Source organism: Notamacropus eugenii, chromosome 4 (genome assembly GCF_028372415.1).
Source record: "Notamacropus eugenii isolate mMacEug1 chromosome 4, mMacEug1.pri_v2, whole genome shotgun sequence".
Lineage (NCBI taxonomy): Eukaryota > Metazoa > Chordata > Mammalia > Diprotodontia > Macropodidae > Notamacropus > Notamacropus eugenii.
Genome location: NC_092875.1, coordinates 229,390,237 through 229,416,487, shown reverse-complemented (window position 1 = coordinate 229,416,487; position 26,251 = coordinate 229,390,237). Strand labels below are relative to the sequence as shown.

General features: G+C 37.4%; 1 protein-coding gene across 1 annotated transcript in view; it reads left to right on the top strand.

The window, feature by feature from the left end:
* The window catches only part of CEP192 (centrosomal protein 192), a 167,442-nt gene that overhangs the window by 5,555 nt on the left and 135,636 nt on the right, over positions 1-26,251 (top strand). Inside the window, exons 4-13 of the mRNA XM_072606604.1 lie at positions 2,240-2,451; positions 4,473-4,571; positions 5,265-5,405; positions 5,838-5,995; positions 7,260-7,413; positions 10,195-10,403; positions 13,866-13,958; positions 14,987-15,183; positions 15,504-15,742; positions 17,196-17,366. Of these exons, the coding sequence (XP_072462705.1) occupies positions 2,240-2,451; positions 4,473-4,571; positions 5,265-5,405; positions 5,838-5,995; positions 7,260-7,413; positions 10,195-10,403; positions 13,866-13,958; positions 14,987-15,183; positions 15,504-15,742; positions 17,196-17,366 (1,673 nt within the window). The remainder of the gene's footprint in view (positions 1-2,239; positions 2,452-4,472; positions 4,572-5,264; positions 5,406-5,837; positions 5,996-7,259; positions 7,414-10,194; positions 10,404-13,865; positions 13,959-14,986; positions 15,184-15,503; positions 15,743-17,195; positions 17,367-26,251) is intronic.

Genomic DNA, 26,251 nt, shown 5'->3' with positions numbered 1-26,251 from the left:
TTTTTCTAATTTGATGTTAATTTTCATCTCTGCTGTAGCTAGTTGATAGTCTAACTACTCATAGACTGCAGATTCTGATCTGACTTCCATATCAGTAACCAGTTATTTCTTTGGTGTTAAGATAGTCTGTTTTATTTTTGTAATTAGTGTTCACTCACCATGTTCAATAACTGTCCAGTTGGACTTGTTTCTGGAAGAAAATCGTTTTTAAAAAAATTTTTAAAAATTTTTTAAAAAGTTTTTTAAAAATAATTTATTTATTTTTCGTTTTCAGCATTCACTTCCATAAAATTTTGAGTTTTAAATTTTCTCCTCTTGCCTTTCCTTTCCCCTTCCCAAGACAGCGTACAATATGATATAAGCTGTATTTATACATTCATAGTAAACAAATTTTCACATTAGTCATGATGAAAGAAGACTTAGAACTAATGGGAGGAATCATAAGAAAGAAGAAACAAAACAACAAAAGGACGGCAAATAGTATGCTTCCATCTGCATTCAGACACCAAAGTTCTTTCACTGAATGTGGATAGCATTTTCCATCATGAATCTTTCGGAGTTGTCTTAGGTCCTTGCATTGCTGAGAATAGCCAAGTTTATGAAAGTTAGTCACTGCACAATGTTCTCCTGGTTTTGCTCAGTTCATATAAGTCTTTCCAGGTTTTTCTGAAGTCTACTTGCTTATCATTTCTTCTATCATGATAGTATTCCGTTACATTCATATATCACAACTTGTTCAGTCATTCCGCAATTGGTGAACATCCCTTCAATTTTTAATTCTTTGCCACCACAAAAAGAGCTGCTATAAATATTTTTGTACATGTGGGTCCTTTCCTCATTTTTATGATATACAGACCTAGAAATGGTATTGCTGGGTCAAAGGTATGCACAATTTTATATCCTTGGGGTGTAGTTCCAAATTGCTCTTCAGAATGGTTAGATCAGTTCCCAGCTCCACCAACAATGCATTAGTACTCCAGTTTTCCCATATCTTCTCCAACATTTATCATTTTTCTGTTTTTGTGATGTTAACCAAGAGACTCTGAAAACTGCTTGTTCATATCCTTTCACCATTTATCAACTGGGGAATGACTTGTATTCTTATAAATTGATTCAGTTCTCTGTATATTTTAGAAGTGAAGTTTTTATCAGAGACATTGGGTGTAAAAATTGTTTCCTAGCTTACTGTTTTCCTTTTATTCTTGTTGCATTGACTTTGGGTTAAAAATTTTCAGTTCGATTTGACCAAAATCATCCATTTTGCATTTCAAAGAAAATATGATAAATAGGTATGAGACTTCTGAGAACTCTACAAGCCTTTGTCCTTTTTTTTTTTCAAACTTACTCCATATTTTTTTTTTTAAACTCTTCTCTATGCCTACTTTTACACTGAAGTTAAGGAGTATCCAAATATTTACTGACTGGGAGGATCTTCTCAAGGTTTTCATAGAATTTCTCTACTTCTTTATCTTCTATAAAAGCTATTGGTACATAAGCTACACTTATTTCCTTAGTCATCTTTTTATTTTATGCCTATCTCAAACACTGCATCTAGTGTCCCAGGAAATAATGTTTCTTCTTTCGTTTGGGTACATACATAGTGAAACCAGCTCTCTCTGTTCCTTTCTCCTCTTCAAGGAGAAACTGTAAACCACTTTCTTATTGTCCTCGTTTTGTTTTTTATCAAAGTTATCAGTATTGTTCAGTTTTCCAGTAGTATCTCCATTTACCAATATTTGGCAAAGATCTCACATTTAGAGTACTTAATGTTTATAGTTGGTCTAAAAACTGTGATTCTTTGTAGTCTTGGTCCTCTTTTTTTGCCACTATTCTACCACTATTATTGTGGAAAGGGAAAAGGATTACACAAAACTGAGGGCTGCTTTTGTAGTCTTCTTGTTTTACAGATACTTGTGTTCAAAGAGTTTATCATCAAGCAGCAGCCTTTTGGAGATGTTTCTTTTTATTTATCTGGGTTTGTTTTCAGACATAAGATTCAGTCTGTTGCCAGGACTGAACATGAAGCTTTTGCAGCATGGTTTTACTTAACAGTAACAGTTCTGCCCCGGCCTTTAAGAAACAAGGGTCACCTGCATACCTTTTAATTAGGACTTTGTGGAAAATATAGAGAATAAAAGGTTATTTGGTGCTTAGTGCATTGCCTGGCACATAGTAAGCACTTAATAAAATGCTTGTTGACTTGATATCCTTTAGTGATTTGTTAATTCATTTCTTTTAGGTTAAGAGGACCACTTTGGTGGATAGCAGAACATCAGTTACTGATGTGAAGTTTGCTCCTAAGCATATGGGTCTTATGTTAGCAACCTGTTCAGCAGATGGTGTAGTGAGAATATATGAGGCTCCAGATGTTATGAATCTTAGTCAGTGGTCACTGCAGCATGAAATCTCATGTAAGCTAAGCTGTAGTTGTATTTCATGGAATCCTTCAAGGTAAGTCATATCCTAGTCCCTTAATTTTTTAAAGAAAGCAGTGATTTGATAATTTGCTTTGTCTGTCTAAGAAAATCTAGAAAAAAAATTTAAGTTTAGAAAATCTAATTTCTGAATGACCTGGTGTGGAAATCAGCAATCTAACTTGTCACATCTTCATAGTAGAAAAGACACTTGCCCTTTAATATTAGCACTTTAGATTCTCTATAATAAATGCTTTGTAATTAAAGAGCTTTTTCTTCAAACCATGCTCTAAGAAATAACAGCATGGCATTTTAACAGTCAACCTTTTAAAATTTTTAGTTTCGTGATTCATAGGATGTGTTTGTAAATGTAATTTACGTTCTTATAGATTGACAGTGTGAGAAGTAAAACATATACTGATTTTGTGAATCAGACCTGGTACCCCACAATCTACCTCCACAATTTTAAAACTATTTGACTATTTAAATTAGTTATGCCTTTATTAATTGAGGATAGAACAAGCAGCTTCTTCATTTATGTTGACTTTCATGACACCATTTTGTTTTCAGTTTTAAGGGGCAGGAAAGTCAGTGAAAATCAAGCCAAGGTATTGAATTTTTTAGAAATGTCTTGAGAATCTAGTTATGGAGAAGATACAAAAGTGAAGGTCTATAAATTCATAACAAATGGTACCCTGAATAGAAGCATGCTTCCCAAAGTGTAAACTCTTTAAGGGTAGGGACTATGTCTTAACTGTCTTTGAATCTCCTATTGCACCTAGCAGAGTGTGTACTCAGTATTTGTTGATTAAATTGAATTCCCCTTCTTCCTTCTGGAAGTGCAGTTGGTCATAGGATAAATATGGAACTAAGAGTGACATCTGGGAAGGAGGCTGTTTTCTGGTGTCTACTGGTGTTGCTCTTGGATCTGGATTCTCATTTGCCAAAATAGCTAGTTTATTTCTGTGTACTTTCACAATTTGTCTGTATCCTAAGAGTCTACTTTTTAAAATCTTATTTTATGGATAGCTTTTGTTTTTAATAACCTAACATTTCTAAATATTTTCCTCCCCTCTTCCCTAACAACTCATTCCTTGTAACAAAGACTAAAAATCAAAACCAAACAATACATCAGCTGTATCTGACAGTAAATGCAGTATGCTACACCCATGGAATCCCATCTCCACAAAGAAGGGAGGGGGATAAAAGGCTGCTTACAATGATATGTTGATTTGATCAAGTCCTTCGCCTTAATAAGAGGAAAGTATTTCGTATTCTTATATTTTCTATTCTTGATTGTCAAATATTTAAAGCCTTTTTTTTTTGTGGGAAAAGGCAAATCCAGAAAGATCTGATATGAATGAGGTAGTAATAATAGGTTATAGTATTTAATTATTTACTAAGCCATTCCAACAGCTCTTGGGAGGTGTGTAGTGCTATTATTATTCCCATCACTGGTAGAAAGTGGCAGCACTACATGTATTCAGGTCCTTTGACTCCCCAATCTAGTGTTCTTTCTATTATATCACTTCAGATATCCCAAAGAACTGTTACAATTATTAACTAGATTGTAAATTTTTGAAAATACATATTATGTATTATCTTTGTATCTATTACATTCCATAGCTCATAATTGGTAACATTTTTTTTATTTTGAGGGGAGAAGCAAGGCAGTTGGGGTTAAGTGACTTGCCCAAGGTCACATAGCTAGTAAGTGTCAAGTGTCTGAGGTTGGATTTGAATTCAAGTCCTCTTGACTCCAGGGCCGGTTCTCTATTCACTACTTCACCTAGCTGCCCCAGTAACCTGTTTTAAAATCAATAAATATATCCCTAAATTTCATTGCAAGATCCTATCCCTCAAAGATAGTTGAATCCCAGACGGGTCACAAGGTAATTGCTCTATAATTTAATTATGTAGACACTTAACTCTAAGTATGTCCAAGTTCTGTTTTGCCAAATGAGGTGAAAGTGGATACATGAAGTTGGTTAGCAGTCATTGTTATCATTATGATCATAATCTGTCTGTGTGAGTAATCTGTTTACTTTTCATTTCTAGTTCTCGTGCTCATTCCCCTATGATAGCTGTAGGAAGTGATGACAATAGTCCAAATGTGTCTGCTAAGGTTCAGATTTATGAATATAATGAAAACACCAGGTAAGCTAATCAGTCTAGAGACTCCACATTTGCTTTTCTTTACTTTTTGATCTGTATATCATTTTTATCTTTAAAGAGTTTTTGCTTAAGTAAATGATATTTGACTGACTATTGAATCAATCATGTCTATTTATACTCTAGTGTGTAGGTAATATAGCTCCCTGAAAAAAAACTTGAGAATAATTTATATTGTACCTCATCTTGTTGGCAGTGCAGAGTTGATCTTTAGCAAATATTAACCCAATTCATTTACAGGAAACAGGAATTAGCAAATTAACCTGTTCTGTTTGTGTCAGAAAGTTATTTTGTAGTTTAAATAAGATTGTGGTCTTGATGAGTACCTGCACTGTTACAGTACTGAGTGATGATAGGATCTTGAAAGACCTGTATGATTTATACTTCTTGAGAAATTTTCTCATATTAACAGGTATTAGTGACCATTAAACTGAGACACAATTTTGATGTAGTTTTACTCTGGATATTTTATTTGAAGTGTGTTAAATTAAACTTTAAATCATAGAGGAAGCCATTTGGTAATCTAGATTAAATATTAGTTGATTATAGAAGAGAATAATTATAAGAAATAATTCTGTTACAGAGTGCTTGAAGTCTGAAATGATAAAACATGATATGTAAGTAAAGATTTTATTTTTCTCATGGAGTACTTCATGCAAATGATTTGAATTTTCTTAGAAAATATGCAAAAGCAGAATCCCTTATGACAGTCACCGATCCTGTACATGATATCTCATTTGCTCCAAACTTGGGAAGATCATTCCATATCCTAGCAGTAGCAACTAAAGATGTGAGGATTTTCACGCTAAAACCTGTAAGGTGAGTTTTTGAAGCTGTTTTTAAATAGGCTGCTACAATTGGTTGGTAAGATATAAGTACTGGTAATATGAAACAGTAATTAAAAGAAAATTTAAATTCTGTAGAAATGCATCATATTTTTAGTGGGGGAGTAGATTTACTTTCCATATATTTTGCTTAGTATAGTTATTTCAGTGGTTTAAATTCCTTAGGCATATATCCATTGATGATTAGACTCATTCTGAGTTTCAGGTATTAATAAATTTATGGCAGAAAGTCAAGAAGTTGACTGCATATTTTAACTGAAGCTTTTTTTTTGTTAATCCTTTTAACTCTTTAATCTTTTTTGGGATGTAATCTTTTACATTTTTGGGTAATTTGGATTTTTCATTTTGAACAGCATGTTCTTAAATCCCTTTGCAGAATGCCTCAGTAAGACTTTTTCTTTAATAGGAAAGAATTAACTTCTTCTGGTGGACCAACAAAATTTGAGATTCATATAGTAGCTCAATTTGATAATCACAACTCTCAGGTTTGGAGAGTGAGTTGGAATATAACAGGGACAGTACTAGCATCATCTGGAGATGATGGCTGTGTAAGATTGTGGAAAGGTAAGATTTCATTTAATGACATTATGAATAGAGTATCTTTTTATAGTTATTTCTCATACCTAAGAGGCAGTAACAACTGAAAGAATTTTTTACCAAGTTTCTATTAAACAAAGGAATGGGCTAAACTATTACAAAATATACTGTATCTATAATAAGAAAAATAGGCGGCTTTTAAGTGGCTCAGTAGATAAAGTGCTACCTGGAGTGAGAAAGACTTGAGTTCAAATTTGACCTCTGACACTTAGTAGCTGTGTGACCCTGACCAAGTCACTTAACCTGTTTGCCTTAATCTACTGGAGAAAGAAATGGCAGGCTACTCCAGTATCTTTGCCAAGAAAACCCCATGGACAGCATGGTCCATGGGGGTCACAGAGTTGAAATTGAATGACTGGACAGCATAATAAAGTGTGATGAATGAAAAACCAGAGAGAGAGAGATTTTGGGGACCCCTAATGGACACACTGAATGCCTTAAATATTTTTTTGAAAGGGAGTGCCACTGACCATTGGAAGTCAACAACTCATTTAACGAGCAAGTGGGCTAGAAGTCTTCAGCTTCTTAGAATGTGGCTTGATTCATGAGACTCAGCCACCTCCAGCAATCTGGACAGGGGAGTTAATCTTCATCCAAACCATTCTCATTGGTTTTCTCCTTTATCATCTGGTTCACCTAAACTCTAATAAAGGGGTTCTAGAACTGGGGCTCATTTCCTTGGGGCAAGAATTTGCCTAGATTATATTCTTTCACCTCTTGTAAACAGAGGTAAGGTCTCCTAGTTTGGTAGGACATCTCATCTGTTAGCCATGTACTTCAGAGACTGATTGACCTACAGGGGCTGGACCCAGAGTGAGGAAATAAAAGAGAAAAAAGCCTTAATTTTAATTTAATAATTGGTTGTTAACATAATAGAAAAAATAATTTCTCTCGAAAGTTATCATTAGTTTTTTGGAAATGGTCTTTTTAACCCAATTTTCTATATTGCTTCATTTAGTTAACAGTAAATATTTATAGAAATTCCCAGCTATTGTAGTTTAATTTTTGTCACTTAGTATCTTTTGGAGTAATGGTAAATGAGTAGCATGAACTATCAACTTTTTAAAATTTTGGTGGGGAATTTGTTCTCTTTTCATCATAATTATTAATGCTTAGGCTTAAAGTAAATGTCATCTGTACTTTTGTCTATTTGATGTACTCTTTTAGGAGAGAAATTAATTTGTCCTCCAGAGTAATTGAATATTAATGTTATTTTATCTTCTTTTCCCAGCTAATTATATGGACAATTGGAAGTGCACTGGTATTTTGAAAGGTAATGGGAGCCCAGTCAATGGGACCTCTTCTCAGCAGGGAATCTCAAATGCTTCTTTAGGGTCAAACAATCCAAATCTACAAAATTCATTAAATGGATCATCGGCTAGCAGGTAGGCTGTTTCTTACGTTAGTTTAGTAGTTTCTTCTCACATCTTCATTCTAGTAGCTGTACTAAAAAGAAATTTGATGCTTGTTTTATGATATTGAAGATGGAATTAAAAAAACCCTCAAAATTACTCATTTGTTGTTTAGAAATTAATCTTTAATAATATGACTATTCCAACATATTTTGTACTTAGTTGATAAAGTTATCACAGCTACAGAGTAAACTGAATTAACTTTAGGAGTTTAATGATCTGTCTTTAGGAATTAAATGGCTTACTTTGAAGGTACTACTTTGATTTTGAAATATTAAGAAAAATGAAGTAGTCCTCGATGGCTTTAGTACTATTGTTATAGAGAATTTATTTGTATTGCCAGTGAACCTAGGCAGATTAACTTATTCTTTTAAAAGAATGTCATTACTTAAAGTCTTGTAGAGGTACTGAGTTGGTAGGGTTTTCTGTTATTTTTTGAACTCAATTATTTTAGTTTTGCTAAGGAACTAGAGTAGAAACTACAATAGGAGAGAGCAGGGAAAATCTGATTTCTTAATTCCTAGTTTTAGAATGTTAGTAGCTAACAGAATATTCCTGGTATCTCACATAGCATATCTGATGATTCCATTTTATTGAATTTTTGATAATGCTTAATGCTCTGTGAAGAGGAATAATTATTTTCATATTCCAAATTAAATAGAAATGAGGATATTACTTTATTATTGCTTAAATTGTGCCCTTGTGAAGATAGGTGTCAGATTATATAACTTTAGTGACCTGACATCTGGTTATTTTTTGGCCTTATTAAATAAGTGCAATTTAATTAATTGTAAGCTAGCTTATAACAATTTTCACATTGCAAAAGTTATATCCAAAAGCCATATGATTTGACTCTGGAGTTTATTTTTAATTTCACCAAAAGTAAGGTTAATTTCAGCGTGAGATTCATTCATGAAGGTGGCTTTGCCAAGTGTGAAGGTCTAATGATGACTAAGCAAGAGTGGTTATCAGTCCTTTTGTGTAGTTTTAATTTTAAGCTTGTCAGTAACTCTCAAATTTTAGTCTATAGTCTTATTGTGCCAGTAATAACCATGTGTGTTTAGATCTGTGATGCATTTTCCCTTCTCCATTTGTATTATGTCCTTTAACAGAAAGCACAGCTGATCTCAAGCTTAACTGGAGTAACTTTGCAGTTTTGCTGCTTCTTGCATGCACACAGGAATGGGAAGCAAGCTCCTTTTTCCCCTCCCCAGCGCCATTTGACCTCTCCCAAGATACACCAGCAGCCTGCTCACTCCTAAACGCAGTCCTAAAGGCCTTTAAAAAAATACACTGTTTCTGTACTAGCCAGTGCCATTTGTTGACACTAATGGAACTTTTGAAAATTAAATGGAGAGGCTTCTTGTTGAGACACATTTTCACTAAAGTTCTTTGGAATGTTTGTAAAACTAAATATTATGAGTATAGAAAAAAAGGATTGTTGGTCTTTGTGGGTGTGGTGGGGGGAGAGAATCCACATTACTCCATTTGGAAGATAATAGACCTCTTTTGTTGGTTTTGTTTCCCAAAACAATATAAACAGGATGGTGAATTTTTATAATTTTTAAATTTGAAGATTGAATAAATCATCAATTTTCATAAAGATTGTTTTGAGTGCTAATTTGTTTTACACTTTGTAGTCTTGATTTAGCTATATTAATATTTGGTATAACTTGTAATTAATTAGTTTGTAACATTTAAAATTTGTTAGCATTAAAGGAGTTATAATGCACTGACAGTAATTTAACTGTACAGTTGATAGTTAAATTGTTTGGTATTCATTTATATATTATAAAACTGCTTTTGTAAGTATTTTTATTAGTGTTCACTAAAGAGAATTTTTTTACCATGTGCTTGTATGTTCCTATGGTGTGATTCCATGGAGTAAGGTTTCCTCCAAGTACAAATTCTAAAAGGTACTGTAAATTGGGAAGCACTTAAAATTCCACTAAAAGTGCAGCATGTAAATATGAAGCTTCAAGGTGGCATGACCCAGGATTTTTTTTTTATTTATTTGGCTGTTCCATTCAGTAAATGTTCCCCAGAGTTCTAAGTCTTACATTTAATATCTATAATTCAAGTGTACTAAAGTGCATAAGTATTACGGGTAAGTTATAATAAAATGAGAGAATACAACATGATATGGCATAATTTTTTCAGTCTTTCACTTAAAAATCTGTAGCTATACTGTGTTTTTTACAGGAAAAACATGTAAGTACACATTATGATTGTATTTCTGTGAGAGATAGTCATTAAAGTGTTGTGATACCTACCTATATTATGTGAAAGTTTTTTTAATTGGTTCTTAGTATTGTGTATGCACTTGCATAAAATGTGTGCCTCATGCAGCTGCTACAAATGAAGCATTACTCAAATTCAGCTAAGTGAGCATCAAATAAGGTGTGGGTAATTGGACAAGAAAATCCTTTAAATTTTCAAGATTATCTTTTTTTTTAAAAAGCCTGTACTGGGATTTAAAAAGCATTTTGTTTAAAAGATTGTACTTTGTGTGTGTATGTGTTTTTTTTAAAGTTTCCAGATTTGCTTAAGCAATCTTGATTTTGAATTAGGGCCTTGATTTCTGCTATTATGTTCTATTAGTTTTGGCATGGATATACTAAAGCTTTTTTTTTCCAGCATGTCTTTTCTCCTCTTTGGTTCTCCTTGTATTTACTACTTTTCTCTTTTTTCTTCTGTTTTTTTTTTTGTTTGTTTGTTTGTTTTGGTGTTTTGTTCCTGTCTTCATTGTTTCAGGTATTTCTTTCCCCCTCTGGATTCCCCACGGGCTGGATCGAGATGGTCCAGTTATGCCCAGATCCTTCCTCCTCCTCCTCCTCCTCCTCCTCCTCCTCCTCTGATAGAGCACTCTTGCGATGCTGACACTGCCAATCTCCAGTATCCTCACCCTCGCAGACGATATATCTCTCGGCCTCTTAATCCCTTACCTGAGAATGAAGGGGTTTAAAACACTCACTTAAAAATTTAAAAGGCCTTATTCAGATGCTTGTAAATGTTTTCATTCCTGGCTTGTTTTTTTCCTTCATTTTTTTCCAGATATTTTCTCAATTCAGGGATCTTCTTGCATGTATTGCAAATAGGATGCAGAATTTTGAATTTAAATATGTTTGTGCTTGTGCATCAAAGGACTGTTTGCTTCTTTGGTTGATACCCTTTGATGAAATATGACATGTACAAGCATTATCAACTGTGAAAGCTATGTGGAAAAATAGCTTACTTCAAAGTGCCTGTCTTCTACATTTTATTTTGTACATAGTTTATTATCACAGTCTTGATTTTTTGCTTTGTCACATTCGTGTGAAAGTGTATAATTATAAAGTTCAACATGCCTTTGCAACGTATATTAGGAATTGTTTTTGAATTCTAAAGGCTGGTATTGGAACTGATTAGTTAAACAAAATAAACCATTCCTGTGTATAATGCAGCAAAACGTAATTTGTAGTGTTTGGTCGTTTTTTTAAAGAAGCTGCCACTCTAAGCATAAATATAGAATTTTATAATTGTGATCTCATTACTCAATAAATGCATTTCTTACTATCCACTGGTTTCATATGACATTAGATTTTAGGGGATGTATATAATTTTAATTAAAATTGATAGTTCCAGAATGTGAGCATTCTAAAGTAGCACCATCATTTTAGAAGTTAGTTAGGCCATCAATTAGATGTTGTACTGAAGTGTCCAGAGTATGGCCACCAAGATGGTGAAGGACCTTGATCATGTCATATGAGGATTGGTTGAAGGAACTTGGGGTGTTCATCTTGGAGAAAACTTACATGAAGGGCATGATAACAACATAAAGAGCTGTTATAGGGAAGATTTAGAGACAGTTAGGTGGTGGAGTGGATAGACTGCTGGATCTGAATTCAGGAGGAGTGGAACTGAAATCCCTCCTCAATGCTCATTAGTTTTGTGGTTTTTGGCAAGTCATTTAACCTGTTTTCTCCTTTTCTTCAAAGGTAAAATGGGGATAATAATAGCACCTACTTTCTAGCATTGTTGTAGGGATCAAAGGAGATAATATTTGTAAAGCACTTAGCATAGTGACTGACACTTAGTAGGTGCTACATAAATGCTAGCTATTACTGTTATTATCATCTGTCTTGCATTGCCCCAGAAAGCAGAACTAAAAATGATGGGTGGAAGTCAAAGAGCCAAATAAAGGTTTTAAGGGAGTAAAGCAAAGCAAAATATTAGAGCTATCCGGAAGGGGAATGGACTGCTTTTGGAAGATGGTAGGTTATCATACTCTGGAAATCTTCAAAGATTGGATGACCACTTGCAAGGTAGGTTATAGAGGAAATGGTTGTCTAAGATATGATTTTCATGATACAGCTTCTGAGGTCCCTTTGTTATATTTTAAGATGGTCCCTCCATTTTGCCCAGGCCAGAAATGCAGGGGCAGTATATTTATGGGTCCAATACCCCCTGCTTTTCTTCTTGGGAGCTTTGACTTGTTCTCTTTCTGCCTGAGGCCAGTTTGCCCTTTCTTAAGCAAACTGGTAGCTCCTACTATGTGTGTGTGTGTGTGGGAGACTTACCACATTAATGCCAAATTTAGTGCATTGATCTAGCTCTTTGCAGCTCAGAATTTCCAAGCTCAAGAGATAGACCACTCTGAGCCTCAGCAGAGATAAATGGCATGTACCACTACACTTCAAGTATTTCAAAAGATCTTGCCTCCTTCAGGGCCAGGTAATATGCGTCCAACAAAGTGGTTTCAGTTAGGGGAGTACTCAGTTACATAGCAGTGACTCACCTATTGGTATGATATAAAGAAAGGAGGATGTTTACTTATGATGTTATATGTTGGATGTCTTTAACTTGCCAAAGAATGGAAGGTGGTAATGAGGATTTAATATATTATTATAATTGAAGAATATGGTTTAGTTTCCTTACAATTTAAAGTTCCTTCAGGTGAGGACTTTTCTGTCTTTGTATCCATAGTATGTAACAGAATAGGCACTTAATAAATGCTCATTGAATTATATTGATAGGCAATGATCCAAGGGGCTAAGGAGGCAGAAAACTTTCAGAATTACTTTGGAAGTGCCTTCCTGTAGTTACAGTAGTTAAGATTAGAACTAAAAGGTTGCTCATCATCAAAATAAGATTACAAATTTAATTGAGGTTCCCAGATACTCCATTTAAAGAGGGTACCCTGCATAACCATCTCATTTCCCACCAGGCTGCACTCCTCTGGACTTCACCATTCTTTCACCTCCTCCCTTACCTTTTATGTGTGGTCTTCACCAGGAGAATATAAGCTTCTTGAGGGCAAAAGGGCTGTTTTTCCCTCTTGTATTTGTATTTCTAGCACTTACCTTAATACGTGCTTGTTAACTATACTTCAGCTGTCTGTAATTTCTTCAGTGTGGGTGCACCTTTAATCGCGTCATATCTCTTTAATTTAGTATATGGCTTTCCTGTATTGTAATGGCTAGGTTGAAAAATTCATTATGTGGTAACCCTGATGATGTCATTCCAAACTTGGGTAGATTGGTCATCTGATTACAGATGTACTGTCCATCTCACTAGGCCTATGGGAACAACTTTGCTACATGCATCCTCTAGTTTTCTCTTGCAGATTCTCCCTATAATCATAACTTTTCTTTCTAATCTTCATTCTCTTCTGATCTACTGATTCTTTCCCTGCTGCCCACAAACATGGCTAAATATTGCTAGACCTACTAATCCCTTCAAACTGTCTTCCTCTATAGCTCCCTTTCTCACCCAAAGTCTTTGAAAAGGTTATCTGCTGCCTCCAGGTTATTTCCAACCTCATCATTCCACCGAAACTGCTCTCTTCAGTGTTTGCAATGATGCTTATTCTTGATTGTATTTCTGCACTACATGACACTTTTGGCCTCCCTATCTTCTCCTGAATTCTCAACTTTTTTTTCTTGGTAACACTGTACTCTTGATTCTCCTATCTTGTCCGATCATTCCTTCTCTTTCTCTTTTGCTTATCCATAATGCACACCTGTTAATGTACCTCAAGCCTCTATTCTTGTCTTTTTTCCACCCTTGAGAGTCTGTAACTTGATGACTTCATCAACTCCCATGGGTTTAATTATCACTATGTTGATGGTTCCACGGTCTATATATCTGGTCCAAATATTCTTTGTCACAATCTAGCCTCAACAATTTCCTTGTGCATTTCAAACTGGGTGACCATAACAAAATCTACATATCCCAAATGGGTCTTATTTCCCCCTAAAAGTTCACTCTGAAAAAATATTTGACATTTTTGTTAAAGGCACCACTTCTCACTCATGTTTGCAATCTAAGTGCCATCCTTGACTGTGGTATCCTTCACCCCACATTTCCAGTCAGATGCCAGATCCTGTAGTTTCTTCCCCCACAACATCTCTCACACCAGTTGTTTTTTTTTCATTATGTTGTAGATGCCTTAGGTTCAGGAACTCAAATTACAATTGCTCAACTGGTCTCTTATTCATCCTTTGTACAGCTGCTGAAATGGTTTTTCTACAGTGTTGGTAGGACCATGTCACCCCCTACTTAAAATTCTGTGGCTATCACTTCTAGCCTCTAATAGAATCCCTTTGGCATTTAAAGATCTTTACGGCTTGGTTCCTATCCACTCTTCTGGTCTTATTACTTGGTATCCTCCTTCACACACATCACTTCGGAGCCCAGTTCCTTTCTTTTAATCTCTCCTCTCCTCCGTCTTGCTGCACGCCTCCGCTGCCCCCTCCATGTATGGCACACGTTCCTTCCACCTCTGTGTGACATGTGTACATTTCTTTGTAAGTAAATGTTTCCTCCTCCTTCGGAATGTTAACTCCTCCAGGGCAGGGACTCTCACTTTTGTCCTTGTGTCCCTGGTTCAGCTACGTGCCTGGCACCAAATAGGTTCTGAACAAGTGGTTTTTGAGTGGAAGCTTTTCCAGCACAACAGGACCGCCCAGAGTTTACACACTGACCTTCAAGGCCCCCAGGTGAGCCTCGCGTGTACGCCTCCCACTTTAGGTTCCTTTCGAGCTGAACTGCTGAAAGGTAAGGTTCCTAATGAACTGCCCAGCGCAGGCAGGTCTGTGGTCCAGAATCATTATTCTACTGGTTTCAGTGAGGAAACATTGGTCCAGAGACTCGGGAAGTTTTAATCATGATGTATCTATCACTCACTAGCCCCTGTAACAGATCGCTGCATTCTTTTCCATGTGAACTTTCCTCTTTTGTCTTACTTCACAGGGTTCTTGTCGGAAGTGGTTTACTGTTTTGTAAAGTAAAAAGCATTATTTAAAATAACACTACAGCTTGGATAGATCACTCACAGAAACTACGGAGTTTTCGTACGGTAGAGGAGCGCTACAGCAAGGACTGGAGGAGCATGCGCTCTCTTTACGCCGCGCGGAGACTTAGCCTGGCCTACAACCAGAAGTCTCCGCCCAAAGAAGAAGGACGGCGCTCCAAATTCCTCGAGGTAGACTATGGTCTCCCTCCTTTGGGGGCGCGCTTCCACTTTACTTCAAATACCACAGCTGTGCTCCCTTTGTCCAATCAGGAGGCATCGCGGGCGACCGACTGCCCCGCCCCTCCCCGGGCGCCAGCCAACCGGTAGCCTTTTCGATGGGCTTGACCGTATCGCGGGCGGAAAGGGCGGGCCTCGTATCACAGAATACTGGGGGAGTCTCGAAGAAGCTTTGTGCGCTTGCGCACAATGACCCAGTTCCCTGTTGCCTTCATCTTTCTCCCCCTATCGTCGGTCAATCTTCCTGCCGCTACTGAGCACAATACGAGGGACAGACGAGGAGGTCGGCCGCCTCAGGGCACTGCTTTACTTCCCTTCTACTCTTGGCTCCACGTCTCTGCCCGGGCTTCGGGTAGACTAGAGGTAGGCCAAGCGTCGCCCCCGGGCTCGCCGTTACCCGTTTGGCGGGGGTGGGGGAGAGGCCGCCCGCGGAGCGAGGGGCGGTTAAGTTGGCCGAGGTCTCCTTGTAGCTCTGGGCCAGGGGAGGGAAGGGGAGGGAAGGGAAGGACGCGGCCCGTTTCCAGCTGTCGGTTTGGCGCCTGGCCCTAAGGCTCCGTGTAGCGCTGACTGCCGGGCGCCCGATCTCGGGCCAGCTGTCGGTGAGGGCCGCCGCGCCTGCCCGCGGCTGTGCAAGGGAGAGGGGCGGGGTTCGCGCTCTCGCGTGGGGGCGGGGCTAGTGGAACGCGGGCGTCACAGCCTCCTGGCTCTCCCCGGCGCTTCGGCTCGGCGCTGCTCAGCTAATGTGACGACCCCACTTATCCCCCCGGGTGGTCACGAGGAGAGCGCTTTGTAAATCTGAGAGCGTTTAGGAAAACGTGAGTCTGGATGGCTCCCCATTGCCTTCCCATTCTGCGGCGGGGCCCCCGAGAGGCGCTGGTCTCGGAGGGGCCGGCTCCGCCGTCGTTTCCCCGCGCTCGCGGCCCAGCTCGGGGCCCGCTCTGCGGCCCCCTGCTGGGTGAGACGCGGGCCCGAGACCGGCGTTTGCGTGGGCTTGTTGTTTTCCCCTGCTTGGAGAGAGGGGTGTCATTCATAGCCTCTGGGGTTTGAGGGTGTCAGCCGAGAGGCCGTGGCTCGGTAACTGCTTGGCAACATTTTGACCCCAATGGTTACATAAACCAGCTTGTGAGACGTGAGATTGAGTGAATGAAAGCTTTTATGAAGCGCTTACTGCGTGGGAATACAGATAAAAAGCTTATCTCCTCTTTTCAGGTTTTCTGTGGTAAGGATGAGGTCCCGTGCTAAGCAGTCCTTTGGATGACACCTGTGGCCGTCTTGACGAATTTCCTTTCGCTGTTACCATTTGATTTTACCTTCTGGTGGCATTTTTGAAAAATCCACTTCTACCGCCTGAATTGTGTGGGTAGAATTTAAGGTGGGGTCTGATTTAACGCATGCTTAATTATAATATTTCAAATAAGTTGTTGGAAAGGTTGTTTCTGGAGCTTGAGTTTTCTGTTAGAAGCTTTAAAGTGTGTTCCTAATACATAGCTGCATGAAATTATTTATGCAAGTTATGCTAAAATATGACAAACTTGAAGAAACATTGAAAATAATTAAGTGCTGAAATGATACAGATCTGAAATTTCAAGTTAATACTTTCAGTAGATGCTAGGTAGAGAGAGAAAACAATTATTGTGTGCATATTTGGTAAGATTTTTTTTTTTTAAAACAGAATTGTCTTACTTTTTTTTAAAGTCAGCCAGCTACTAAGGATTACTCAGGGAAATGTGGTCCTGTAAAAAATTAGTCCTAGAGAACAATAATTTGTTAACGTGGTCAGAAAGACCTGAGTTCAAATATGACCTCAGACACATAGTAGCTGTGGGATCCTGCTAGTCACTTAAACCCGTTTGCCTCAGTTTCCTCATCTGTAAAATAAAGTGGAGAAGGAAATGACAAATCACTCCAATGTCTTTTCCAAGAAAACCCCAGAAGAGTTGTACAATACTGAACAACGAATACTTTAAGTGAAGATTGCATGCTCTAGTAATTTCTTATTGTAGTAATTCATTATTTTCTGCAAAAAGTTAAATCAGTGGCTTGGTTTGTTAAATATAAGATTACTTGGTATAGCTAGTGAACGTAAAAATATATGCATTTTCGTGCAAGATTCTTTTGGAAATATTTGAGAGAATAAACCTTTTCATGATATATGTAGCAAATGCTCTTTTTGATTTTCTAAAACTTGTCATTTAATTATTGGAAGAATGTTGTAACTTGATTTTTAAAATATTTTATACAGTGTGATGGAAAACTTTAGACGCATAGTTGATGAGTCATTTCCAAGCTCATTAACTAATTCACTGACCAGTAACAAGAGCGGGATTTTGGAAAATATCAGCATTTCTTCAAATCTTGGCCTACCTGTTGCTGTTTCGACAGTTGCTCGAAATAGATATTGTCATAATGATAGGTAAGGCCTTTTTTTCTCCCTTACAAATACAGTGTATTTTTGATGATTGGAAAAGCTGAAATGAATGAACTGTCCTAACTGGAAAATATGCTTTTATTCAGTGTTTCGAATATTTAAGTGCTATTATGTGCAAGGTACTGGTAATTCAGAGATTAAACATGACATACCCTTAAGAAGTTTACATTTCATTGGAACAATGAAGGGGAGAGAATTAGAATCTCTACAGATGTATATATATGTATATATAAGAATGTACATGTATGTATGTATTGTAGACACCAAGGAGAAATTCAAGGCACGATTCTCTAGAAAGATGTGAGGAGGGAAACCACTGTTTGTTTGTTTTTTTCCTCCCCAGTTAGGGAGATTGGGGAAGGCTTCATGGAAGAGCTGGCACCTGCATTGGTCTTGATAGGAATGGAATGATTCCAGAATTAGAACTGAGAAAATAGTATACTTCAGGTATAGAGAGACAGGCTGTTGAAGTGAAGAGGATGAGATGAGATTGGTGAATAGTTAGTACTATTTGGCTGGGTTATATAGTTTGTTAGGAGTCTCTACCTTGCCCTAGAGTTAATAGGGAGCTGTTGATGGTTTTTGAGTGGTCTGTTTTTGAAATGGTCTGTCCTTAAGGAAAATTATTATGATGGTGTAGAAAAGGATGGATTTGAGAACAAAGAAACTGGAAGCAGGAAACCATTTAGGAGGCCTATTTAAGCAAATTGTAGAGGTGAATAGTAAGGGCCCTGAACTAGAATGGTGGCCGTACGAGTGGAGAGAGGGAAAGAAATGTGAAAAATGTTGTGGAGTTGACACAACTGAATTGTGTCACACACAGCACAATTGACAGAACTGAATGTGAGAAAGAGGGTAGATTTAAAGAAAACTTAATAGGCTTTTGAGTTTTAGTGACTGAGGAGATAGTGATCTGATCAATGAACAGGGAAGATGAGTGAAAGGGAAAATTTGGAGGAATACTAATGTTCCATTTATTTTATTTTTTTTTTGGAGAAGTGAGTGAGGCTGATAACTTCGTATAGCCCAGTCTCACTTAAGTCCAATTCACTTCCAAGTAAAGACATCACCCTCCTGATGTCATTGTTACTCTATAAGAAGAAAGGTGGAACAACAATAAACAGTACTTCCATACATGAGACTCCCATATCTATAAATCTAGCCCTGATGTCATACTTAAATTCCAGTCCCACATGGTCAACTCACGGTTCTCTGCAGTCGTCTGAATCCAGTGGAAAGACGTAGAATGTGTCTCCAGATGCAGTGGGAGGAGACATTCACCTTTTTAAGCTTAGGTTTTTCTCCAGGTCTCTGTAAAGTTAGGTAAGAAATGAGGTAAAAGATGGCCTAGTTTGCCTAGTTCTTCTTTCCCCCTGCCCCCCCCAAAAAAACTCAATCTGGGAGGGGAAGAACAGAACAGAAACAGATGACTATTTACCCTCACTCTTCGCCATAAAAATGCAAACAATGACAAAGTGAGGCTTGGGCTGGGACCTGTTACTGGTCAATCAGTGAGAACCAGAGTGATTTGGGTTTAAGGCACAGTCAAGTAGCTCCATTTGAATCTCAGTGAACTTTATTAATTAAAACCTTGTTTTCCAGAGCTCTCTTTCAAGAAATCATAAATGAAGCTACATGGGGCAAAAAACTTAATTGTCCCAGTTTAAAAAAAAAATATAGAATGAATATGTAGAGAAGAAGAAAAAAAAATCTTAGCCTCTAAACCCCAAGATATCTTGCAAGGTTTAAGTGATTAAAATTTATATTCCTTTGTGCAGAGCACCCACATGTAAGGGTATAATTCTCCATGTGGATAGAGAGAGAGGAGAGAGGGAAGTAAATGAGTTCACTGAAGGAGAGAAGGTAAAGAAAAGGTCTGAGACAGAACTTGGGGAAGAGAGACTGCTATTATAGGAAACTGAAGAGGAACACAATTGAAAGGTAATTGCTGTTTTTTGATAGAGAAGTGAAAAGGAAGAGAAAGAACATTGTAGCTTGAGGAGGTGGAGTCCAAGCAAAAGTTCTTTAAGCATAGGGAAGACTTTAGAATACTCATTGCCTCATGGTGTGAACATGAGTATGAGAAAGGTAATGATAGAATGACCATTCACCCAAAGAAAGAGTCAGGAGCATAGGTGATGAAGTTAGCCTTGGCTACCTCTTCCTTTGCTCTAGAGCCATGAAGGAGATAAGTTCTAGAGGTTTTGAGGTGAGGAAGGGAAATGAGGGAACTCTCAAAGGAGATAGCTTTAGTTTCTCAGCATAGTAGGAGATGAGATCATCTAGTAATCTAGGTGGACTTGGAGTTAAAGATTTGAACAGAAGATTTGGAACACCTATTTTGGGGACCATATTAATTGCCTGAGAGATGTAAAAGGTTTGTCATATGTGGATCCGTGAGAACCTGGTTGAGGTTAGAGAACATGAATTTTTGTGGGTTTAGTCTTTAAGTTTCTTGAGTTCATCTTGCATTATTTAGTACGTAAGAAGTAGAATCAGAGAAGATAAATTTTGGGCATGACTCTGGATTGAAGGTATCAACAGGCAATCACAACATCATGAAACTTATGTGAAAACTAGGTTTATTATAACAGAAATGAGCGTGCATGTGGAACCCAAAGAGATCATTATCCATACAGAAGTTTGCATATTTATGAAAGCAGGAAAGGAAAGGAGAAGGAAATACAGAACTCTACCTAAAGGGGTATGGCATGGGAAGGGGAAAAGTGCAGTAAGGGTAGAAAAAGGGCAAAACCTTTTCCAAAGAGGAGGAGCAAGGTAGTGGCAGAAGCTGCATTCTTTTCCCTTTCCTGTAAGTAGCAATTGCATTATCATGAGCCTGTCATTCATTCCTTTTGGTAGGCATACCAGCTTGCTGATTAGATTAGTTTTGATTGCAAAACCCAATTTCATGATGGCATGTTTGCCTGGGTTCTGGATAATGGACAGTGCTCTCGTGCCTTCCTAGTCACCAATGGAGCGAAACAGGACTGTGTGCTTGCCCCCATGCTTTTTAGCATGATGTTTTCAGCCATGTTGACAAATGCTTTCAATGAGGATGAACACAGATGGCATCAAGGTCAACTACTGTATTGATGGCAAGTTCTTCAGTTTGAAAAGGCTACAAGCCAAGACCAAAGTGGAGGGAGTGTTGGTGCATGATTTTCTGTTTGCAGATGATTGTGCACTCAGTGCAATCTCTGAAGCTGAGAGGCAACAAATTCTCTGCTGTTGGAGGGAGTGTTGCTGCATGATTTTCTGTTTGCAGATGATTGTGCACTCAATGCAACCTCTGAAGCTGAGATGCAACAAATAGTCTGCTGTCTGCACTAATTTTGGCCTAATAATTAGCACCAAGAAAACCCAGGTGCTCCAGCAGCCACCACCACACCATCCATAGGTGAAACCATCAGTTACAACAAATAGAGAAGTTTTGAATGTGTAGCTAAGTTCATTTACCTTGGTAGTGTACTTTCTAGGGATGTACACATAGACAATGAGGCTGATGCATGCGTTGCCATATCTAGCTCAGTGTTTGGGAAGCTCCGAAGAAAAGTTTGGGAGAGAAGAGGTATTAGACTGACTACCAAACTGAAGGTCTACAGAGCCATTGTGCTGACCGCATTGTTATATGCTTCTGAAACATGGGCAGCCTACCAGCACCATGCTAGGAAACTGAATCGCTTCCACTTGAACTGTCTTAGGAAGATCCTGAGAATCACCTGGCAGGATAAGGTACCAGACGCTGAGGTCCTTGCTTGAGCTGAACTGCCAAGCATTCAAACTATGCTTCAGAGAACATGGCTCTGATGGACTAGCCACATTGTTCGAATGGCCAGAAGCAGCAATACAAGGACACTCTCAAGGTCTCTCTCAAGAACTTTGGATTTGACTGTGCAACATGGGAGACAATGGCACAGGACCGCTCAGGATGGCGTGCCCACATCAGAAGGGGTGCTGTGCTCTTTGAGCAAAGCAGAATTGAGACAGCACAAAGTGAACACAGGATGCGCAAATTTGGGATATTCACCCCAAATATTCATATAGACTATCTGTGCCCAACCTGTGGTAGAGCATTCCAAGGTCGTATTGGTCTGATCAGCCATAGTTGGCCACACTGAAATTTCACTTTATCATGGTGATGTCAGTTTAGTCCTCTTGGAAGATGAAGGGCAACAACATTTGCTATCACAAAAATTTTTGTAGTAGTGTGCATTCATTGATTGTTGGATAAAGATCAGTCACTTAAGTACTCACAGATCACCCACAGACAATAGTTTAAGAATTTTGTAATTTTTATCACTTTTTACTTTTCCACAACTGTGCAGCTATCTTTTGAGAATAAGATATTGGGCTCAACCCAAGTTAGGAGAGCTGTTCTATTTTTTTGTCAGTTTTCTATATTATGGTAGCAAGAAATGTGACCTGCTGACCAACCTTCCAGTGTTGAGGTCCCTATACATTAGTCTATCCTTTGATATAAAAGTTTGTCACCAGGCCTTTTCTACATTGGTGTAGAATTTTTAAAGTTCTGTTGGCATAGCTTGTAGAGAGATAATCTGGGTTCTCTTCTTCATCACAGAGACATTAGAGTCGTTCTTGCTTGTTAGCAAAAGTATACTCTAAATCTCTAATCTTTCTGATGGTACATTCCTGTAGAAAATATGTACTATATATAAATTATCAACATTTCTTTTTTTTAAAGGTCTGTCCATATTTGTTTTTATCCTTTTAAATGGTGAAGTGGTAGGAATTTCTACGTAAAGTATCATAATAATATCTTGGATTTAGAGATGGGGAGACATCTGGTTCAGTTTCTTCATTTTATATATGAGGAAATGGAGGTTCAAAGAGATGAAATTACTTGCTTAAAATTACACAGTAAGTGGAAAGGTGGGATTTTGTCCAGACCCTCTGACTCTAAATCCTCTGCTCTTTCTACTGTACCTGCTGCCGCCCAGGATTTTAGATTCAGGGAGATCTCTTGATGTTACTGACATTTTTCAGTCAACCTTGGGCTTTGCAGCATGATGATGATTTTGATGATGATGTTTATCTACAGCAAAATATTACAAAACTGAAGTTCATCTTAATTTAGACTTTTGGTTGTGACTGATCAATGTATTTTGGTTGTTCTGATGGCTTAGGTTACCTGCTGAACAAAACTGCTATTTGTGTGACTCAGGTTTTCTACTAACCATTTTATTTCACATTATTAGTAGGCTCCCTTTCTGTTTGGGTCCTCCTTTCCAACCAGATTAAATTTTTGTTTTGAAAGATAACTCTTTGAGCTTCAAACCATTTTGCACACCTCCATGTTGCTGATTATCTACCTGTATGATCTTCTGTAGTCTTTAGTTGCTTTTCTCAGTTTCCTTCTTAATTTTTTTAATTTTGATGCTCAGATGTTTCTTTGCATTACTTGATACTCAAATATTTTGTATGTGAAAATGGGGTCTATGCAATAGATCCATTGCTCATGGAATCCATGTGTCAGATTGGTAAATTTTGCCCATGTCTGTGTGGTTATCAGTTGCTTTACCTTCTTCCTCCTCTACTCAAAATTTATTGACAGAGATTCTTCTTTTTACTTTTACCATGACATTTTTACAGACAGTCCAGTTGTGAGGCTTTTATGATAAAATACAAAAAAATGGTTTGTGCAACTTTGAGGGTCTGTGTTACTGAACCTCTGTGATTATATCTTCACTAGAACATTATTTAATAAAATATTTGCATATTTAAAGTTTAACCTTGACCTAATTTTAACAAACACTTTTCCCTGTCTGTAGACATTATGGTATTTAGGCATCTTACCTAGGAGGAGAAAGATTTTCAGTTGCTTCTGAATCTTCTTATAGTAGTCAGTTAGACTTTGAACCAAAAGGAAACTTTCATCTTATCTACCGGGAGGACAGGATGTAAGTGCCAACTTCATTTTACTTTCTTAGAACTAAGATGTGGTATTAATTGTAGAAGAAGTCACACTAATTTTGCATAGGTATGACACTACATAACTGATTTTTTTTTGTAACTGTCATCACAAAGGATTTATGATTTTTCATCAGTATGAGAAATTTTTTGTTCAATGAATTGTTTTTGTGGGTGTTGTTTCATGAATTTTCTTATCAGTTTGACCAACTAAAACTAATAAGCCAGAACAAATGAGAAGAACAGATTTTATTATACTCAAAGTGACATACCCCACTGTGTCATTTACAATTCAGCTAGTAGTATTTATACATTATATGACAGAAGAAAAGGGGAAAAAAAAAGATGACTGCTCGTTATAATCCAACTGACCATACAAAGGAAATAAAATATACTTGTTAAGGGAAAATATGTATTAGTTAAGGAGATAGATGAGGGATGTGTCTTTGTTAGTATAGCTAAATTCACTAAATCAAAGTACCTGCCAGCTGCCTCAAACAAAATGAAGAAAATATTCTTACCTGTTTTGATAAAGTTATGGTCCATTGACTAATAAATGAGAATTACATTTTCTCATTAAAAAGTGGAGTTTCTAGAGGATTTTGGTTATGATGAGAAAAAGCTTTTCTGAACATCAAATACGCTCAAAAGAGTAGGACTTTGTAAAAAAATTTATTTATTTAACTTTTGACATTCATTTCCACAAAATTTTAGGTTCCAAATTTTCTCCCCATTTCTCCCCTCCCCCCACCCCAAAACCCCAAGCATTCTCATTGCCACTATCACCAATCTGCCCTCTCTTCTAACATCCCTCCCTTCCCTTATGCCCATTTTCTCTTTTGTCCTGTAGGGCCAGATAACTTTCTGTACCCCATTACCTGTATTTCTTACTTCCTAGTGGCAAGAACAGTACTTGACAGTTGTTCCTAAAACTTTGAGTTCCAACTTCTCTTCATCCCTCCCTCCCCACCCATTCCCTTTGGGAAGGCAAGCAATTCAATATAGGCCACATCTGTGTAATTTTGCAAATGACTTCCATGATAGTCGTGTTGTGTAAGACTAACTATATTTCCCTCCATCCCATCCTGCCCCCCATTGCTTCTATTCTCTCTTTTGATCCTGTCCCTCCCCAAGAGTGTTGACTTCAAATTACTCCCTCCTCCCATTGCCCTCCCTTCCATCATCCCCCCCACCCTGCTTATCCCCTTCTCCCCCACTTTCCTGTATTGTAAGATAGGTTTTCATACCAAAATGAGTGTGTATTTTATTCCTTCCTTTAGTGGAATGTAATGAGAGTAAACTTCATGTTTTTCTCTCACCTCCCCTCTTTTTCCCTCCACTGAAAAAATCTTTTAGCTACCTCATTTATGAGAGATAATTTGCCTCATTCCATTTTTCCCTTTCTCCTCCCAACATATTTCTCTCTCACTGCTTAATTTCATTTTTTAAAGATATGATCCCATCCTATTTCATTCACTCTGTGTTCTGTGTGTGTGTGTGTGTGTGTATGTGTGTATGTACTTCTACCAGCTACCCAGATACTGAAAAGTTTCAAGAGTTACAAATATTGTCTTTCCATGTAGGAATGTAAACAGGTCAACTTTAGTAAAGTCCCTTATGACTTCTTTTTGCTGTTTACCTTTGCATGCTTCTCTTCATTCTTGTGTTTGAAAGTCAAATTTTCTTTTCAGCTCTGGTCTTTTCATCAAGAATGCTTGAAAGTCCTCAATTTCATTGAAAGACCAATTTTTCCCCTGAAGTATTATACTCAGTTTTGCTGGGTAGGTGATTCTTGGTTTTAGTCCTAGTTCCTTTGACTTCTGGAATATCCTATTCCATTCCCTTCGATCCCTTAATGTAGAGGGTGCTAGATCTTGTGTTATCCTGATTGTATTTCCACAATACTTGAATTGTTTCTTTCTAGCTGCTTGCAATATTTTCTCTTTCACCTGGGAATTCTGGAATTTGGCCACAATGTTCCTAGGAGTTTCTCTTTTTGGATCTCTTTCAGGCGGTGTTCTGTGGATTCCTTGAATACTTATTTTGCCCTCTGGTTCTAGAATCTTAGGGCAGTTTTCCTTGATAATTTCATGAAAGATGATGTCAAGACTCTTTTTTTGATCATGGCTTTCAGGTAGTCCCCTAATTTTTAAATTGTCTCTCCTGGATCTCTTTTCCAGGTCAGTTTTTCCCATGAGATATTTCACATTATCTTCCATTTTTTCATTCTTTTGGTTTTGTTTTGTGATTTTTTGGTTTCTCATAAAGTCATTAGCCTCCATCTGTTCCATTCTAATTTTTAAAGAGCTGTTTTTGTATAAGGAAAAATACAAATGGGCTTAAAAAAGAAAACTTGATTGGAGAACAGCCTTAGTATCAAATATTTCTGATAATGATTTAATTCTTAAGGTATGTAGGAATTAACAAAAATATGTCAGAACAAAAGAAATTTTCTAGCGCATACTTGGTTAAATGAAATGATCAAACAGTTTTCAAATGGAGAATTACACATTTTTGACAACTAGTTAGAAAGATTTCCCTAAATCGCTAATAATAGAAATGCATATTAAAACAACTTCTGTGGTTTCATTAAACACTCAGCCATTTGGCAATGATGAGAAAAGATTTGACTAGTCAATACTAGAGGGGTTGTGAAAAGTCCATTAATCAGTTGTTGGTGAAGCTGTGAAATAATGCAATAATTCTTAAGAGTCAATTTGAAATGGAATAAAGTGGTTAAAATGTACATGTCTTTTTAAAAATAAAGTGTTCACTATATGTCAGCATCATTCTGTTTGATAGTTGCCTCATCTTTTTTCCTTATTAACATTTGTGTCTTCTAAATTTCATTCATGAAGATGTATCTTTTCTGGGCTGACTTCTTTAGAATATTACCCAATGGTGGTTATCTTTTTCTAAATTCTTGGAAATATGAACTT